We start from the raw sequence: 13588 nt of genomic DNA on the forward strand, positions 1-13588 counted from the left end.
CCCTTTGTGAAACTGATAAATCAGATGTTAAATTTATTCTAGGGGGTTCCATTCTTATTCTACCAACATCATATTTATTTTTTGCAAACACATGAGAATATTCTGACACTAGAGATAACACAAGTTCAGATAGTTAGTTTTCAGTCGGAGGTGGAAACATTTCCTCTGAGGTATTCACTACCTTGACTTTATTATCACCAGTGTTATTATTTTCAGCAATATGTAAAGACATATAATTATTATTAGTATGCAAGTTGGTAATAATTTTTACATTTTGAAATATTTTATTTTTATTACAATCTATAATTAATTTATATAAACTACAGTCTGGAAGTCCTAAGATGATATATGGTAAAGGAGTGTTTGGGGTTTCCCCGTACAGGTTCGAATCCTGTCGACTAATTATAATGTAAACATAATAATTTTTAAAAGCAGAAGGCAGGCTCGACGATAGAGAAGATACTTTGCATTTTTAAGTTCGTTTTATTCTATTTAATCCATCCCAGGAAGGCATAATTTATTTACAAGAGGAGACGTGTACAAGGCACGTCCGTTTACAGCAGAGGTTCCCAAACTTTTTTTTCTCGTGGACCACTTTAAAAGTTTTACTATTTTCCGTAGACCCCCTGCTGCTACATTTCTACTGTATTCCCAAAATTCCTAAAAAATATCACCCTAAATTGGGGGTGTTAAGAAGGAAAAAAAAGTAGCACATTTTCTTGTGTCCTATTTATTAAAATAATACTTGTGGTTATACAAAATTATAAACATTTATTATTACAAACAATCAACAATTGACAAAAGATCAACAATGAACTCTAAAATGTAAATCAACAATACAAAATAGTCATACTTTTAATGAGACGGATGTACTTGATGAATTGACAGCAAATTATCAATATTTGGCTTCAGTTTTGTAAGAAGTAATCTCAAATCTCCCCATTCTGTGATGTTCAATCTGCTCCTTTTTTGTTTTGTTTTTTTTTGTTAACAGGTTAGTAACAGCACTAAAACTTCTTTCGACAAGATATGACGAGGGAAACGCTATCAAAAATTTTCTCGCAATTTCCCACAGCCCAGGATATTTTTCGGGAATTTCTGCCTGCAGCCAAAATGTTTGATAGCCTTTTTTAAATGTCACCTTCAGTTCCTCGTAGGTGCTGAGCTCAAGTAGCTTCTCTTGTAATAACACATTCGCCTCTTCCGTTTCATCAAATGGAGTTATGATCCATGGTGGTATTTCCATCGTCAGAATATCTTCAAATCTAGTTTTGAAGTCATCATGTAGGGTATTTAAATGTTGAGCGTATGTCTGAATATCCTCATCAATACATTCTATCTGTGACAAGTGCAGAAACTGGGAGAATTCGCGCTGACTAATATTTTGCTTCATTAATTTCAATTTACCAATAAAAGCCGAAATTACATCCTTTGTTTTTATTAAATTAAGGCTGTCCCCTTGTAACTGCAAGTTAACGTCATTGAATTTTATGAACAAATCTATTAAGTACGCAATGCCCGCTTTATATTTGATCAGATTTTCTTTTAAATCTGTTGCTTTAGTTTCCAGACACTCTATCACTGATTCGAAAAGTGAGTAAAATCTCGATAAGCATGCACCTTTCGACAATCAGCGTACTTCAGTATGTAAGAGCAGTCGTTGGAAATCTTCATCATTTTCATCGCAACGGGTATTCAAAGCATTGCTTCTTATTTTATTAATTGAGTTAATCACAAATTGACGTGATTGGTGCAATCTATCACACAAATTTTTCACTACAAGGTGTTGTCGGTGGATGACACGGTGAATTGCAATTAGTCCTGGTATTATTCTTTTAAGATGGCTTATAAACCCACGATATCGCCCGAACATGGCAGGAGCTCCATCTGCTGCCACCGAAATAATGTTTGTAAATGGAATAGATTTTTCTGTAAAAAAAATCACTCAAGACATTAAATATCGATTCGCCTTTAGTGTCCGACTTCAAAGTTTTTGCGAATAGCAGCTCTTCATGGATTTCTTCGTCCATAACAAATCGAACATATGCCAATAATAATGCTTCATTATCGGCAAAGTAGACTCGTCAAATTGAATAGAAAAATGAGTGGTTTTCAGATAATTACCCAAGAAGCTTTCTATATCGGAGCTCATTTCATCAATTCATCTTTGTATAGTGTTGTTACTTAAAGGAATTCTTTTGAGTACGTCAAATGGAGGTTTGTGCAGAACAGTTTTTAAAACCTCTTCAATAGCGGGTAAAATTAACTCTTCTCCGATGGTGTGCGGTTTTCCAGATTTCGCTATAAGCAACGAAATATTGTAAGATGCCCGCAAGCCATCGTCGTTACTTTGAGATGTTGAAGCAAACATACTATTTACGGTAGGTCTCTTTTCATATTTTTCCTTCAATGTTTGAAAGTATTTCAGATCTTTACCGATTTTTTCAGGATGATACTTTCTTAGATGGTCTTCGAGCTTCGATGGTTTCATAGAGTAATTGCTCAGAACTTTGTTGCATAAAAGACACAAAGGGCAATCGTTTGTCTGCCGTTGATGGAAGAAAACCAAATTTGAAATAATCAACACTGTACTGTCGACATTTCTTCTTAGATTCAGTCATTTTTCGTATCAGTTGTGACCTGTAAAAAAATGTTTGTTTTTGAGGCGATTTTACCAGAATATGGCTATTATAACACAACAGAATAGAATTATTTCAATAAAAAAAATGCCCCCGGAAACACTGCTCTTTTAATTAATCGCCGTCGTCGCGTAAATAAATATTTTTAAACAAAAAAGTACCTAGGTACCTAAAGTTTAATTTTCCCTGGCTTTTTGTTCTTTTATAGAAGTTTTGAATAATCTCTAGTATTTAATTTTTACTACATAACTACCTACTACACTCAAATAGTAAAAAAAAATATTATATAATTGATAAATTACAATATACAATAAAAATATGTATAACAAATAGGAAAATACTTACTTTTTCCGGCACTGCAAACACTGACATCGATTCACTCACATCACAGTCACATTTTTATGTTCAAAATCCCGGAAACAAATGAGTAACGTTTTGGTCTTGGCATTCGTATTTATACTAATGTAAATTGCAAGCACAGCGCAAGTCGCATTTCATCCCTTTGCAGGTCTAAACAAGCATCCCGGACGAGCGGGCGCACGGGCGGTACTTTGCAAGTCTCGACATGTGGTGTACACTTGTACTATTATCTATTATTCCATTCAATTTTGTGTTTGAACTGAGTCTCGAATATTTTTGAGTACCTATCTAGTGAATGATGCTACTTGCCTACGTTGATAGGTAAATCCAAGTCAAAATTTTTGTTCTTTATTATAAAAACCAGAATTTTACGTGGACCCCCACTTACAACTTGTGAACCCCTGTTTTCTTTTCACGTCTACGTGGACCCCCGTGTGGTCTCCCATGGACCCCTAGGGGTCCACCTGGACCACTTTGGGAACCTATGGTTTACAGCAACAGATTAGGCAAGAAGGGAGGGAAAAGAAGGAGAATCAAATTATCCCTGTATTATATAACATGAGATCTCGATATGAATTTCTCACACGTGTCGACCTTGACAAGGGAAATAGAGGGGTCATGTAGAAGAATCTGTTTACATCAGCGATTCTCTATCCCTTCACTCTGCACGTGAGAGCCACTGACGCAATCATTTTTACAAAGCTTCCGTTTAATTAATTAGAATTGAAATTAGAGTTTTATATCCATATATACACACACAAGGAGTTGCCGAATTCGACCGACAAATTCAGAGTGGTGATAGTAGGCATCAAGAGGATAAATAATCATTGTACAACATGGGGCCCCGAACGACGTTTAGTAGGTGAAAATCGCAGAAATATAGAAAGTCGGGGAACTGTTAGAAACTGTAAAAAATTAATAATAAAAAAAAATAACAAATGGTGCTTCAATTATGATTTTTTTTTAAAAGTGAAAGCACATTCTTAATTTTTTTTTGTAGGTAATATGCCCATTTGATGATCCAGAGGGTCGTAAATTACTGAAAACGAAAAAGTAGTTTAGAATCCATATTTGCAAAAATATTGAAGAAAAATGAAAGCTTGAAAATGTAAGGAATTTATAATTGGATATAAATGTGTAGTGTGAGAACTAGGGAGCAACAACAGTACCGATTCGCTGCAACAACAGTACCGATGTTTTCAGAGAGCGTTGACAAATTCGAAAGATAAATTCTGAGCAAGGATAGTAGGCATTAAGTAGATGAAAAATTACCAGAAAACATAGGGTCGCAAGAAACGTTTTTCAATGAAAATCGCAAATTGGGTGGAGTTCGCACTCTGGATTCTTGATGCCACATAGGAAGCACACTTTTCTTCTAGAGTTTTATTCTCAGATGAAGCCTGCTTTACGAGAGAAGGTGTCTTCAACACGCACAATGCGAATATCTGGTCACTTGAAAATCCCCACATCACTATCTCGTCGAACGTACAACATGTTTGATATTAAAATATGGGCAGAGACTTCTATTTGGACCGTGTCTTCTGTCCGAATGCCTCAGCGGTACAAAGTACTTTGTTTTCTTACAGCACGTTCCTCCGGATTTACTGCAGAGAGCACTGACAATTGCCAGAACATTTGGTTGATGCATGATGGAGCACCAGCACTTTTTAGTTACATCTGACTTGTTATTTGCGAATGCAGTTTAACAACCATCAATTCTGCAATGCTCATTAATGAATACTTGCTCGCTGCTTTTATTATTCTCGAATGCATGAAAAATTTACATACGAGAAAGCTTCTTCTCGATTACCTTGTTCTTAATCCTTGCATTCATAGGACGATTCTCGTCACCAGACTCATTGTTTTTTGGGCGTCTGTTTTTACAATTTTCTTTGAATAAACAGTACCTACGACCCTATGTTTTCTGGTAATTTTTCATCTAATTAAGGCCTATTATCCTTGCTCTGAATTTATCTTTCGAAGTTGACAACGCTTCTCTGCGCTCTTTGGTACTGATGTTGCAGTGATGTTTTCCGGTTCCCATTTTTGTTTTACTTGAATATCTTTAAAACTCCCAGTTCTCACACTACATGCTTATATCAAATTAAAGAATATAAAATTCCTTACATTTTCAAGCCTTTATTTTTCTTCAAGTTTTACAATTTTTTGCATATATGGGCTCTCAACAACGTTTTCATTTTCAGTAATTTACGACCCCCTAGATCATCAAATCTGCATGTTACCAGCATGGGAAAAAAAAAAAAAAACTTTAAGAATGTGTTTTCATTTTTATGCACTTTTTCCATTCTTTCAGAATGTATGGAAAATGCTCTGAATATATGAAAAAAGACTTAAACGTTTTATTTATCAAAAAATTAATTGTAAATTTTTATTTGTTAAGGATTTGCTGCTATGATGTGGAAAACATTCATTTTGAAGACATTTGAAGCCACAGCTCATCTTATGGAAAAAGTATGCTTTGATAAATAAAAATAACGTTTTATTGATTTTTATTTAATTATATTGTTTCCTTTTTTATTATATTGTAAGTGTTTATATTTATATTAAAAAAAGTTATTTCCCTATAATTAGACATCTCTATTTTTTTTATTTGCTAGGTTGGTAAAACGCCAAAAGAGAGACTTTGTCGAAAGGTATGTGTTTATTCCATTCCTAATTTAAAAAAAAAAAAAAAATGCAATCTCTTTATTTACTCCAGGACTTCTTAAATTTTTCAATTAATCATCCTATTCAACCAGGGAAACATATCAAAACCCCATATATGTATGAAGGAGAGGAAACGAGGAGGATTTTCAACATTACCCAATTAAGATCTATGTTAAATTTAAATGTTGTGATATTTTGATGAATGATCAGGAATTATTTTTGTGTAAGTGACACAATAAATTTTATGTCACTTACAGGCATAAAATTTGGCAAGCAAAAGTAATTGTAATCGTAATTCAATATCTGAATTTTAAAATCTAGAAATCTTTTATTTTATGTTTTGTCTTGTTTTGGATGTTTTTAGAATGTAGCCAATAGTATTATTTCTTATGTCGTAGAAGAAAAAAACCTATGTATCACAGAAGAAAATAAACAATTGTTCTAAACAAATTTATATCATCTCTGATTTAATTTACTAATTTTTAAAAGATCTTTAAGTATTAGTCACTTTTCTTGAAAAACTTTTAAAACTTTTGCATATGACATTCTAATATTATTATCTTAAAAAATTTTTTTGAAGTCTTGAATGGAATATTTCTTTAATTTAAGATAAGAATTACCAAAGTGCCTTATCTATTGATTTTTAATTAATTGTTTTTGCTAGTGTGTAGATGATTCGCTGGATGAATTTTGATTTATTCACTGATTTGGTAAGCAGCCAAATAATGTAAAATACATAGAAATCCTTCTCCATTGTACAGATAAATATGATTTTTATATAAACATCTGGTTTGGAAGTCACTCAATACTATCAGAAACTGGTGATGTATAGATTCAGCAATTCTCATATTATGTCTGACTTACTATGACATGGTAAGCTATAAATGGAATTACATATATCTATAAGATTTTATTCGTCATTATCAATCATTCTTCCTAGTTTTATCCATGTTTGATATTATTGTCACAAAGAAAAATAAATGTGCAAAATGAATATTATCTTTTTTTTGCATGGTTTTCATCATTTCTTTTATGTTTATGATTTCTCTGATAGTCATTATGTCACAGCTTATCTATGAATAATTCTAATTCTCTGAAGAAAACATAACTTTAAGCTTGCAAAGTATTAACAATATAATGGAAAATATTACTAATGCTTATATTACTAAAGGTCTATGTTATGTACAAGAACATATTTTTTTTGTGTGTGTTTAATATTAATATTGTGCGTAATATTAGTTTTCTTTTTAAAACATAGAAAAGCAGAAGTATATATTCCTTGTGATGTGCAAACTGAATTGTGTTTTTTGACATATCTCCAGATGAGTTATAAAATTCATTACTAAATTTTATAGTTCATGTTTTCACTGATGGTTTTTAAGGGAGATATTCTTTGGATGTGCATAATTTCATTTGTAAGTTTTACTTGATTGAAAAATATTGTAACCTCCATTATTTAATTTTGAATTGTGGTTTTGATTTTGCTGACGTTTATCATGTTTTCTAAGTTATACAGGTTCTGCTAATATATAATATGAAAGTTAAAATGAATTATAATATTTTTTTTCATTATTATTTATTTTCATCATTTAGTCAGCAGTTTGTATTGACTGGTTATTCTAATTTGATAAACTCATTTGAAGCATGAAGCCACATTTGAAGTATGTCCTCATCATTATAATTTAACTTTTAGCTTGGAGAATAACTTACATTAGACCAAATTTAATGAAGAATAATCATTACTATGTATAATTGATGTATGCTAAACTTGATGAATAGAATGCTGGCCCAGATGTCCTCAATATCTGACTATAGTTGTAATCGGAAGGTTTCATTCATTAGAAAATAAGTACCTTGCAGTTTCAGAATGTTATATTAATCAATAAAATAAACATCAAATCATTTTTAGTAGAATTAATTATTTAGCTTATTAGTTATAGGTAGGAATTTGAGCTTTTCTTCAGTGTTATTATATTTGTGATCTAATTGTTTCAGCTATTGGTGTGAATTTTGAATTTTTCAGTATTTTATCTATTATTTCAGAATTTGAATTTTGTCATTTAGTTTTACTTGTAAATTACCATTTTTTTGCAGATATTTTGTTTATTAAACATTTATTATCAATTTATAGGAGCTGGAAATGACAGATGGGCATTTAGAAAACTTTTTAGAATTCTGTTGTCAAATTTTGAATATTATATTAGAAGTAAGTAAAATAATGTGAATGACTTTCTGCTTGCCATTTAAAACTGTTAGATTTATTTTTCAAGTTTAAAATTTTATCCACTTATTGAATATTATCATTTTCAACAGTCTAATGTTCCAGCTGAAGTAGAAGATCATCCCAATTTCCCTGTGGAGAATTTTTGGCATGGCCACGAGAACACTGGTCACCCACCTTTGATTGCAATGGCCTTAAATCAAAAATCTTGTAGTAATCATCAAGTTTATTTTCACCTGATGCTGGCTAATGTTTTGCATTTGATTGTAACATTTCAGATGAAAAATATTAAACCACTTGGATTATTTAGCACAATGGTAAATATATATATATATTTCTTCTTTTAAATATTAGATATATAGTAATTATTTTGGTAAACTATTAGCTGAAATTATTTTAATTTTCTGTTAAATTCTATGATTACTTCTGTTAATCCATATCTCTCTTAAAGAATTGATATTATTGTAAATCCTGTTTTATCTTAACTGATAATTGTAAAATCAATTATTTTTATTAATCAAACTAAACATACAAGAATTCTTATTGCCTTAGAATACTTATTTACTATGCTTTTGTATTGTCAAGATTCATTATTGAATTATAATTCATGAGTATTTCTTGTTCCTAAATAAAAACAGTTGATTTAATAGGGTAGTTCTGGGTTAGTTGTAACAAGGACAAGTTTGTAACACACACTTTATATAGAAGTTTCAAATTTTTTTTATTGGAAATTTTACTATATATGATTCTTATGACTGACCTTATTATATCAGTGCCCGGCTGAAATATGTAGTGAGATGTTATGAAAACATGCTTCATTTTAGCTAGTGAATGTAGGAAAAAAATTATTTTGTTTGTTTTAAGATTAGTTGATATTTTCGAAAATATTTTTACTTATCTATTTTCCCTATATATTACTTTTTAAAAACTGGTTTAATTTCTTTTTCTAATGGAGAATTTTTTTTTTGATTAATAAACCAAAATGTTAAAAACTGTGCAATGGAATTATTTGTAACAAAATCTTGGTGCAATTTGTAACATATTACAACTCGCAAGATTTATTTTGATTTTTGTTTCATTCTTTGATTTATTTGTTGTTTAAATATTAGCATGCATCCTCAAATATTAGATCACTCCATAAAGATTCACCTTTGAAATGAGTCTAATATATGCTTAATTAATAATGAAAAAAGAATTCTAACTTGCTCACGAGATAAACAAGCAATGGAAAAAGAAAATGATGATTTAATAAGAAATTAAAATGAAAAGAAAGAACAATGGAAAGATTTAAGACGAAAAATCTGAAAAAAAAACAAAGGGAAAAAGAATGAAGAGGATTTTGAATTATCATACAGATTTTGAAAAACAAGAAGGGGTTTGTTTAATTTCTGGAAATGCATACAAAAAGTTTGATATTATATTATGATAAATTATATTAATATCCCATTATAAAACCATATTTGAACAGATTATATAATGTTCAGCAATAATTATATAATGAGGATGGCACCTTAGCCTGGTACACCTTCTCCCCTTTCCGCTCCACAACAGGGTGAGAGGCATTTAGCACTGCATATTTAGCTTAAGCAGATGTACTTATGCTATATTTCTGTAGCAGAATCAGCCAGGCTCCAACTTTTGAACTAGGAACTCTCCAGCTTTAAAGGCAAGACATTTTAAATAGGCAGTCAAGGTCTACAATTCTAATGAAGGAGAATGGATTCAATGCTTAATATACAATATACAGGCACAAAATTTGTGTAACTGGAACCAGTCTATCATTTGTTTGCATTAATTGCAATTCTGATGCAGATTGATATGTTTTAGAATTTTCTTCATATGTTTTATAATTTTATTTTTATTTTACTATAAACCACATAATATTATTTATTGCCAGTATGCCAAGGGTAATGATTACCAATAATTTACTAATAATATACAACCTGCTACTTTTGTGGGGCAAGTAGTAATCACTGACAAATTTTGAAAAAAATAATTCAGACGTGAAAAGCAACAAAATTGCAAAATGTTTTTTTTTTTTTTTTTATGCATAATACAAATAAATAATTAAATTACATAAAAAACAGTTACAATCAGAGAAAACAGTTATAATCAAAAAATGTTTATATAAATAAATACAAACAATTTTTTTCCAAAATATTGTTTTAAATACCTCTACTTTCTTCTATTATAAAGAACTTTCAATTCAGAAAAGATCTGAAATTATTTTATAGGATCAATGTATTTTATTTGTTAAGAATAAGTTAACATTTATGTTAACTTACTCTTAAGTGAATGTTACATTAGTGAACTTACTAATATGAAATGTTAAGTTAACATTTCACATTAGTAAGATGCATATTTGGAATTTAAGGGACGGAAAGCATTCTTTCGGGAGTTAACCTTCCACATTCAGGAGTCTGCAGAGCGAGAGGAGCAAGGTTTGAGCACTTCTCGTAATCAATTTCTACTTCGAGCTACAGCTGCAGTTGTGCAGAGTTTACCCGAGATTGATCCTCAGTGTGAGAATTCTGTGGATCAGGCAGATTATCCTGCTGCCAGTAGAAAGTTTAGCTGCATTCTAGATCTTGCTCGAGCCTGGGAGCTGGATCTGGATGAAATCAGGAGACACTATGTGTGTGAACTCTATTCAGGAGGTCAAGATCTGCTGGCACAAGAAGTGAGTAAAATTATAGAAAAAGACTCTAAATATTGAATAAAACAGAGTTTCCAATGCTGAGTTTGAGCTGCACTTGAAGTTTTGAAATATTGTAGCAATTGAATACTTTCTTATGTAAAGATTGTTTTTTTATCATGTTGTTTTTAGTGTTTAATGCATCAATTTTTTTATATGCACATATTGATGTAAAGTGAGAAATTATTATTAAAAATTTCATAATTTAATCAAATTTTTATTTGATTTAAAACTTTTTTATTAAATGTACCTAAAGATTAAAAATATCAATCAGTTAATGTCAAAACCAATTTCTTATGCATAATTTCATTAAAAGAACATCTGTCTGATGATAACTACTCTTTTAGCAATACAATTTGTATTTTTTTCATTTCTTTTAATTTAGTTGCTTTTTTCCAGCTGTGGTTTTTTTAAAAAATTTCATTACTATTTATTTCGTAATCAATCATATCTATATTGTAGAACTAGAAGTTATTAAATAGCTTAAAGTTTTAAATAAAAGCAATTTCCTGTGAAATTTAAGTTTTAAATTAATCTTAGTCAAACTGAGCTATGAAAGACTCAATATAGATATTTTAAATCTGTTTTTGCTACTGATGAGCTTAAGACTAAAAATATTAAACTGTGTGGTTAAATATAAGTCTTATTCATATTGAATCTGAATGTAATGTAAATACCTTAAAGATATGTCAATTTAGAAATGAAAAATGGCATTATGTTGTGAATAAAAGTAATTTTGTATTTAATATAGCAACAAAATCTTTATGTATAATGGAAATAAATTCAACTGATGAGCTTAAGACTAAAAATATTAAACTGTGTGATTAAATATAAGTCTTATTCATATTGAATCTGAATGTAATGTAAATATCTTAAAGATATGTCAATTTAGAAATGAAATATGGCATTATGTTGTGAATAAAAGTAATTTTGTACTTAATATAGCAACAAAACCTTTATCTATAATGGAAATAAATTCAATGCTGAAGTTCGGTGTTTAAAAGGAACTATTTCATTTTATACACAAAAAGTATGTGGACAAAATTCATATTCTTTCATATATATATAAACCTCACAATTTATTGTGACTTTTAATTCTTGTCTTAAAGTAAAATTAAACAGGAAGATTGATTTGAATGTAATGGAAGCATAAACTGCCTCTGTATATTATTATTTTTAATCACATTCATTATTTGGAAAATTCTGGTAAATGTTTGCAATAATTATCATAGTAATACTATGGCAATTTGTGTTTTCGTCTAATAGGTGAAATCTGCAGTTGTTGACAAAGCTCTCCTTTCTTCTCAACTGCTTCTTCTGGTTGGACAGAGGATTCATAAGATTATTTTTGACAGTCCCAACCCTGCTGGAAGGTTGGGTTGCCTCACACCTGATGTTGTTTCATTTCTTAATAAACTGGTAAATAACACTTGTATTTACATAGTTGATCAAACTTATATCCTTAAGTTTAAGCAATTATAGAATATATTTTGTTCCATGGAAATATATAATCATTAATTGTTTGAACTATTTAAATTTTAGTTGTCAATTTGTTGTATGTACTTATTAATCAGCAATAGGTGGTTTAATGGATTACGCAAGTGCATCATTGTACTGAACTAAACAGTTCTAAATATTCTGTAAAATGATGTTTGTAAGTGGTTTTCATTAGAAAGCTATTATACATGTGGGATTAGTGGATATTATAACAGACTTTGAGACTGAAATATTCTGTTGATGTATCTTTGAAGTTTGAAAAGAAGCTATTGACTCACAGTGTTGCCCATGCCAAGTGTGATTCAGAATCACAATTTTTATTCCAAAATTATTCTTGTGTTGTTTTAAAACTGGATGTTAGTGTAACTAAACTATATTTGAAACAAAAGTTTTTATACTGACTCTATATACATGTATATATCAGACATTATTTGGCTGCTCTTTGTGTTAAGGCTTTTAATAGTTCATGCTATATAATTTAACATATTATTATAAATAATTTTTTTCCTTTTTTTTTATGCTTTTTAAAATTAGCATCATGTAAATAAAGTCAATTTAAAATTTATTTATAAATTTCTTTGTGAGTTTTATACTGTTTCTTATTTCTTATTGAATTTTTTTAGGGTGATATGCCATTGCGTTGTAGCAATGTACCTCTTTCTACAACTTCTATTCTCGTTGACCAAATTCTGGCTTACTTGCCAGAAGAGAGCCGAGAACATAAATTGGCCACTGGAATTAGAGACTCTCTACCAAATTTAATGCAGATGGTTTCTAAGTCTTCTTGATAATAGGTTGAAAATGGCATCCTAATTACTTATTAGTTTTAAAATATTGATGAAATATCAATACAGCTTGTAAAAAAGAATGAGAAAAAAGAGTGTTATTTTATTGTATTTACATCTCAGAATTTTATTAATTGTTGTGTGTAAATATTTATAGATGATAATTTTGAGGGCTGGATTTAAACTAGAAAGAACAGCTTGTAATTTTTTTTTTTTCCTTTTTGTTAAAATTTTATTAACATTCTTTGGATTCTGGATGTTTTAAATTACTGCAAATGTTTTTTATGTGAAAAATCAGTTCTTAGTTTGTATTTATTAATTAGTTCTTATAAATATTGTCGATTTTACTAAATTTATCAGTGTGCTAAATAAACACATATTAATGATTGTTTTATAAGTATGTTCATTTATTTATTGAAATTGGTTACCATTAAACATTTACGAAAATATTTTCTTGTTATAGTCTTTAAATTAATTTCACTACTAATTTATTTTATTCTCAAATTAAAATTTTTTCATAGGAATTTTCAATTATTCTGCACTGGGAAAATTATATTATAATCTGAAAACTATTCCTTTTATCTCTAATTATAATAAATGTTTTAATTATGAATAAAAGAATTTTAAAAACTTGAATAAATCTCAAAGTAATCAAGCAATTAACCAGGAAATATTTCAAAATGTAAATATTCACTTTTTTTTCTTCTATTTTACAATGGATGTT

General features: G+C 29.6%; 1 protein-coding gene across 2 annotated transcripts in view; it reads left to right on the plus strand.

The window, feature by feature from the left end:
* The window catches only part of LOC129983766 (rab3 GTPase-activating protein non-catalytic subunit-like), an 86217-nt gene extending 72985 nt beyond the window's left edge, over nt 1-13232 (plus strand). For both annotated transcript variants that reach the window (XM_056093387.1, XM_056093388.1), the window contains exons 26-32: nt 5401-5471; nt 5618-5653; nt 7798-7872; nt 7980-8204; nt 10262-10567; nt 11849-12001; nt 12703-13232. In XM_056093387.1, coding sequence (XP_055949362.1) covers nt 5401-5471; nt 5618-5653; nt 7798-7872; nt 7980-8204; nt 10262-10567; nt 11849-12001; nt 12703-12867 — 1031 coding nt within the window. In that variant the 3' untranslated portion in view covers nt 12868-13232. The remainder of the gene's footprint in view (nt 1-5400; nt 5472-5617; nt 5654-7797; nt 7873-7979; nt 8205-10261; nt 10568-11848; nt 12002-12702) is intronic.
* Nucleotides 13233-13588: the final 356 nt, after the last annotated feature.

This window comes from Argiope bruennichi, chromosome 9 (genome assembly GCF_947563725.1).
Source record: "Argiope bruennichi chromosome 9, qqArgBrue1.1, whole genome shotgun sequence".
NCBI lineage: Eukaryota > Metazoa > Arthropoda > Arachnida > Araneae > Araneidae > Argiope > Argiope bruennichi.